The sequence below is a fragment of the Diabrotica virgifera genome, chromosome 9, assembly GCF_917563875.1.
Source record: "Diabrotica virgifera virgifera chromosome 9, PGI_DIABVI_V3a".
Taxonomy (NCBI): Eukaryota; Metazoa; Arthropoda; class Insecta; order Coleoptera; family Chrysomelidae; genus Diabrotica; species Diabrotica virgifera.
In genome coordinates, this window is record NC_065451.1 from 201517895 (window position 1) to 201524778 (window position 6884).

The 6884-nt window shown below is 31.3% G+C and overlaps 3 protein-coding genes across 3 annotated transcripts; all 3 read right to left on the reverse strand.

The window, feature by feature from the left end:
• Positions 1–529: 529 nt before the first annotated feature.
• Positions 530–1183, reverse strand: LOC114334087 (leucine-rich repeat-containing protein let-4-like; the record flags this gene model as incomplete). Its single annotated transcript, XM_028284103.1, has 1 exon — positions 530–1183. A coding segment is annotated over one exon (654 nt), but the record flags the coding sequence as incomplete, so codon positions are not given.
• A 1648-nt stretch (positions 1184–2831) lies between these two features.
• LOC114334095 (leucine-rich repeats and immunoglobulin-like domains protein 2) lies at positions 2832–5010 on the reverse strand. Its single transcript, XM_028284114.2, has one exon. The coding sequence runs from the start codon at positions 3972–3974 to the stop codon at positions 2877–2879; it is 1098 nt and encodes a 365-aa protein (XP_028139915.1). The 5' UTR covers positions 3975–5010; the 3' UTR covers positions 2832–2876.
• Positions 5011–5129: 119 nt separating this feature from the next.
• On the reverse strand, positions 5130–6520 carry LOC114334094 (leucine-rich repeat and death domain-containing protein 1-like). The gene has a single exon (XM_028284113.2). It carries the CDS (start codon positions 6501–6503, stop codon positions 5181–5183), a length of 1323 nt encoding a protein of 440 aa, XP_028139914.2. The 5' UTR covers positions 6504–6520; the 3' UTR covers positions 5130–5180.
• Between the last annotated feature and the right edge of the window lie 364 nt (positions 6521–6884).

A 6884-nucleotide genomic window follows, 5' to 3' on the forward strand; every position in this document is an offset into this window, starting at 1 on the left:
ACATCTAATTAGCTCATACATATTTTTAACGTTTTGGACACCCTTTCTATACAAATATTCCACCACGTTTCTTTTTTCTACTTGCGACATTATTTCACAAACCTTAAGTCTGTTTACAAACAACAATATTTGACAGATTGTCATGCGATTTTGTCCATAACCTACTATCAGCACAACCTACTTGATGCATTACTTTTGTCTTAAAATGTTACAAAAAGGAAATCTATTAAAATTAGGAAAAATATAAAATTCCGGATACTTTCTAGACGGACTATATTTACCTTAGTTCTAGAATCTAGAAGATATGTTTCCAAGTTTGGAATGGGCAAATAAAGGAATGAGGATAGACGGTGAAAACCTAAACCATCTGAGATTTGCCGATGATGTTACGCTAATAGCAGAAGACAGAAAATAATTGCAGGAAATACTATTAGACCTAAATACCAAATCAAAAAAATATGATTAAAAAACAAAAAAAAACAAATACACAAAATTTTATTATTTATTCGACTATTATTAAATACATATGTTAAGCGTTGTTCTTGGCAGCAATACGATTATTTTTTATCTGAAGACTTGACAGCGGAAGACCATTCAGGGCATCATTATCGATTTTAGTTATTACATTATCTTCCAAATTAACTTCATCCAATGGTAGACTGAACATCCTCTTCTTAACTTCTGTAAGTTTGTTCAAGCTCACATCTATGTGACTTAAATCCTCGATATCACCAAAAGCATCTTCCTCTATTTCAGTAATTTCATTTTCACTCAAATTAATGGTGTACATTTTAACATTATGGAACAGTCCTTTTTTAATCGATTTTATATGGTTTTTGCTTAAGTCCAACATATCGATTTTAGTATTTTTGAACACTCCAATATGGATATTTGAAATGCCGTTATCACTCAAAGATAGACCATTTAAAGAAGTATTGAGGTCGCCAAGAGTGGACAGCTTCAAATCTCCAATATTGTTATTAGACAACCGAACAAATGTTAGCGTTGAAAGAGCAGCTAAGGCTCCTTTATCAATTTTTGAAATTTTGTTATTAGTGAAATCCAAATAGAAGACTGGTACTTTATAAAACACTCCTTTTGGAATATGAGTCAGTTGGTTACCTGTAAAATAAAGCCAGTAGATTCCAGAACCACAAAAGCATCTAGGTTCAAGTGTTTTGATTCAGTTTCCATCCAAGTGCAATTCATTTAGGTTTGTCAGGTTTCTAAAAACGTGTCCAATAACCTCCAGTTGGTTACCGCTTAGGTATAATTTGTTCAAATTATCGATTCTCTGAAAGGTACCATCTTCTATGCTACTTATTACGTTCGATTGTAAGTTAAGATTTGTTATATTTGAACCAGCGAACATTTTTTAAGTCAATTTTCCCATCTTGTTAAAACCAAAGTCCAATATCTCGATGGTTGCACCTTCAAAGGCGTCATCTTCTATATTAGATATAACGTTATTCTGCAAAGCAAGTATGTTAAATAATTTTTTGTTAAATATACCTTTTCTTACTCGGGTAATGGGGTTGTCCAAAATCAGTAGGTTAACCATAGAAGCCCTATTAAATGCACCAGGTTCAACATCCCGCACTTAGGTTCTAATAATGTAGAGTCCTTTAACACTGATTCCACTCAGAAAATTGTTTGATATTACTGGAACGTTTTGGTCCTAAATTTCAATAGCTTCTAGTTCACCTCTGTGAACTACATTTTGCTTTAACTCAAAAATTGAGTTCTTCACTATGGTTCTTCACTGTATCCTATTTTCTGCTTTCACTTTCTAGTCTGTAATTTCCATAGATTTTATATCTTCCTGAAACTTTTCGTTCCATCTTTTTCTTGGTCTACCTCGTCTCATCCCAACTGGTCTTCTTAGCAATACCTTTGGCATTCTTGTCCTATTCATTCTCTCGACATAACCTACACACCTGATTCTTTGTGCCTTTGTGTATCTTGTTATACTTGGTTCCTTGTTGTAAAGCATCCTTAATTCTTGATTGGTTCTTCCTTGCCATCCGTTTTCCGCGTTTTTACCACCCAAAAAAGTTCTCAGTACCTTCCGTTCCTACCCTTATATCATTCCTTCTTCTGTTTTATTTAGCACCCAGGTCCCACATCCATAGGTCACTGTTGTTGTTATTACGGTGCTAGTGCATTTTAAAAATTACATCTTAAGCTTTAAAAAACGCCCATAAAATGGTAATACCTATAGCCTTTATAACCTGAGTAGTATACTCATAGTGGTAGTAGTTCTGTAAAACTACAAAGTTTTCCAAAATTACATTTTTTGAGACGTCGAACCATTTGAATAAAATTTTTGAAATTTTTTTGAATGAAACATCGTTTAGTAAGATCTTTTATTGTATAAGTTTGAGATTTTTATAGGTAAAATTGTGTTAACAACACATTTTTATATAATTCTTTTCTAAATTTTTTTTTAAGTTTTTTAGTAAAATTTTCTGAATTTTTCAATGGACTGGTTAGATTTTTTTTCTAAAATTCATATTTTCGTAGGTATTTTAAACAACAACTAATTTTGCAGTTAATTTTTTTAATAAATTTAATCACCCACTTTTAGAGTAGGACTTTTTGATATGTTATTATAATATTATACGTTTCGTAATGAAATTATGAAAAGTTCTATTTTACTAGAGTTTTTTCGAAGTAAAAGCTACGTTGACACCACTAATACTATTCTGATATTTTTGCTAATATTGGAGATAAATTATACGGTATTTTAGCTGCTTATCTTTTAATTTCTTTATCCCAATTTTATCATATAAATTTTTAGACTGAAATGTTACAAACAAAGAAACAAAAACTTAAAATTTTATTGTTTATTCCACTATTATTAAATACACAATATGTTAAGCGTTGTTCTTGGCAGCAATAGGATTATTTTTTATCTGAAGACGTGACAGCGGAAGATCATTGAGGGCATCATTATCGATTTTAGTTATTACATTATCTTCCAAATTAACTTCATCCAATGGTAGACTGAACATCCTCTTCTTAACTTCTGTAAGTTTGTTCAAGCTCACATCGATGTGGCTTAAATCTTCGATATCATCAAAAGCATCTTCTTCTATTTCAGTAATTTCATTTTCACTCAAATTAATGGTGTACATTGTAACATTATGGAAAAGTCCTTTTTTAATCGATTTTATATGGTTTTTGCTTAAGTCCAACATATCGATTTTAGTATTTTTGAACACTCCAATATCGATATTTGAAATGCCGTTATCACTCAAAGATAGACCATTTAAAGGAGTATTGAGGTCGCCCAGAGTGGACAGCTTCAAATCTCCAATATTGTTATGAGACAACTGAACAAATGTTAGCGTTGAAAGACCAGCTAGGGCTCCTTTATCAATTTTTGAAATTTTGTTATTAGTGAAATCCAATAAGGAGACTGGTACTTTATAAAACACTCCCTTTACAATATGAGTCAGTTGGTTACCTGAAAAATAAAGCCAGTAGATCTCAGAATCACCAAAGCATCCAGGTTCAAGTGTTTTGATTCGGTTTCCATCCAAGTGCAATTCATTTAGGTTTGTCAGGTTTCTAAAAACGTGTCCAATAACCTCCAGTTGGTTACCGCTTAGGTATAATTTGTTCAAATTATCGATTCTCTGAAAGGTACCATCTTCTATGTTACTTATTAGGTTCGATTGTAAGTTAAGATTTGTAATATTTGAACCAGCGAACATTTTTGAAGTCAATTTTCCCATCTTCTTAAAACCAAAGTCCAATATCTCGATGGTTGCACCTTCAAAGGCGTCATCTTCTATATTAGATATGACGTTATTCTGCAAAGCAAGTATATTAAATGAGGTTTTGTTAAATATACCTTTTCTTATTCTTGTAATTTGGTTCTCATACAACATTAGGTTAACCATAGAAGCTCCATCGAATGCACCAGGTTCAACATCTCTTACTTGGGATCTAATAATGTGAAGTTCCATGGCAGTGATTCCATTCAGCAAATTGTTTGATATTACTGGAACATTTTGGTCCTAAATTTCAACAGCTTCTAGTTCACCTCTGTGAACTACATTTTGCTTTAACTCAAAAATTGAGTTCTTCACTATGGTTCTTCACTGTATCCTATTTTTTGCTTTCACTTTCTAGTCTGTAATTTCCATAGATTTTATATCTTCCTGAAACTTTTCGTTCCATCTTTTTCTTGGTCTACCTCGTCTCATCCCAACTGGTCTTCTTAGCAACACCTTTGGCATTCTTGTTCTATTCATTCTCTCGACATAACCTGCACACCTGATTCTTTGTGCCTTTGTGTATCTTGTTATACTTGGTTCCTTGTAAAGCACCCTTAATTGTTGATTGGTTCTTCCTTGCCATCCGTCTTCCACGTTTTTACCACCCAAAAAAGTTCTCAGTATCTTCCGTTCCTACCCTTATATCCATAGGTCACTGTTGCTGTTATTACGGTGCTAGTGCATTTTAAAAATTACATCTTAAGCTTTAAAAAACGCCCATAAAATTGTAATACCTATAGCCTTTATAACCTGAGTAGTATACTCATAGTGGTAGTAGTTCTGTAAAACTACAAAGTTTTCCAAAATTACATTTTTTGAGACGTCGAACCATTTGAATAAAATTTTTGAAAATTTTTTGAATGAAACATCGTTTAGTAAGATCTTTTATTGTATAAGTTTGAGATTTTTGTAGGTAAAATTGTGTTAACAACACATTTTTATATAATTTCTAAAAATTTTTTAAAGTTTTTTTGTAAAATTTTCTGAATTTTTCATGGACTGGTTAGATTTTTTTTAAATTCATATTTTCATAGGTATTTTAAATAACAACTAATTTTGCAGTTAATTTTTTTAATAAAATTTAATCACCCACTTTTTGAGTAGAACTTTTTGATATATTATTATAATATTATACGTTTCGTAATGAAATTATGAAAAGTTCTATTTTACTAGAGTTTTTTCGAAGTAAAAGCTACGTTGACACCACTAATACTATTCTGATATTTTTGCTAATATTGGAGATAAATTATATGGTATTTTAGCTGCTTATCTTTTAATTTCTTTATCCCAATTTTATCATATAAATTTTTAGACTGAAATGTTACGAACAAAGAAACAAAAACATAAAATTTTATTGTTTATTGTTTATTCCATTATTATTAAATACACAATATTTTAAGCTTTGTTCTTGGCAGCAATAGGATTATTTTTTATCTGAAGACGTGACAGCGGAAGACCATTGAGGGCATCATTATCGATTTTAGTTATTACATTATCTTCCAAATTAACTTCATCCAATGGTAGACTGAACATTCTCTTCTTAACTTCTGTAAGTTTGTTCAAGCTCACATCTATGTGACTTAAATCCTCGATATCACCAAAAGCATCTTCCTCTATTTCAGTAATTTCATTTTCACTCAAATTAATAGTGTACATTTTAACATTCTGGAACAGTCCTTTTTTAATTGATTTTATATGGTTTTTGCTTAAGTCCAACATATCGATTTTAGTATTTTTGAACACTCCAATATCGATATTTGAAATGCCGTTATCACTCAAAGATAGACCATTTAAAGCAGTATTGAGATCGCCAAGAGTGGACAGCTTCAAATCTCCTATATTGTTATTAGATAACTGAACAAATGTTAGCGTTGAAAGACCAGCTAAGGCTCCTTTATCAATTTTTGAAATTTTGTTATTAGTGAAATCCAATAAGGATACTGGTACTTTATAAAACACTCCCTTTACAATATGAGTCAGTTGGTTACCTGCAAAATAAAGCCAGTAGATCCCAGAACCACCAAAGCATCCAGGTTCAAGTGTTTTGATTCGGTTTCCATCCAAGTGCAATTCATTTAGGTTTGTCAGGTTTCTAAAGACGTGTCCAATAACTTCCAATTGGTTACCGCTTAAGTCTAATTTATTCAAATTATCGATTTTCTGAAAGGTACCATCTTCTATGTTACTTATTAGGTTCGATTGTAAGTTAAGATTTGTAATATTTGAACCAGCGAACATTTTTGAAGTCAATTTTTCCATCTTGTTAAAACCAAAGTCCAGTATCGCGATGGTTGTACCGTCAAAGGCTTCATCTTCTATATTAGATATAACGTTATTCTGCAAAGCAAGTATATTAAATGAGTTTTTGTTAAATATACCTTTTCTTATTCTTGCAATTTGGTTTTCATACAACATTAGGTTAACCATAGAAGCTCCATCGAATGCACCAGGTTCAACATCTCTTACTTGGGATCTAATAATGTGAAGTTCCGTGGCAGTGATTCCATTCAGCAAATTGTTTGGTACTACTGGAACATTTTGGTCCTCAATTTCAATGTCGTCTAGTTCACCTCTGTGGACTACATTTTGCTTTAACTCAGAAATTGAGTTAATATTTAAATTAACTACGTCTCCGTTTTTGAAGACTTTAACAGAAATGTCACTACATTTTAAACAAACGAAAAACGTAGATATCACTATTAGTACTTTTCTCGACATTTTTACGAATATAATAATTATTCTATTTCGTGTTACGTAAATTTATACCGAATTTAAGGTCACTTACAGTGTTGTATTCAGGGTCATTTAACACATCTTTTACAAAAAGAAGTAAATTTACAATTGATAATATTACAACGTGGAATGAAGTAAACACTTCTGTTGTATGTAGCTTTATGAATTTATTAAAATTCTTAAAATTTATCCACAAGGGAAAGAAAGTACAAAACGTTTTCGGTCAAACTGACCATCATCAGTGTAAACGTCCAGTGTACAAGTAATTGTAACTAGCCACTTCAATAGGTGTAAAAACCTCTAAATTACAATATTGTTACATTATATATTAAGTCGACATTAAATCGATGTCTTAAGATTTTAAAG

What these genes read in the sequence shown, in the direction of transcription:
- LOC114334095 (XM_028284114.2), bottom strand. Translation starts at nt 3,974, where the DNA reads ATGGAACTTCACATTATTAGATCCCAAGTAAGAGATGTTGAACCTGGT.
- LOC114334094 (XM_028284113.2), bottom strand. Translation starts at nt 6,503, where the DNA reads ATGTCGAGAAAAGTACTAATAGTGATATCTACGTTTTTCGTTTGTTTA.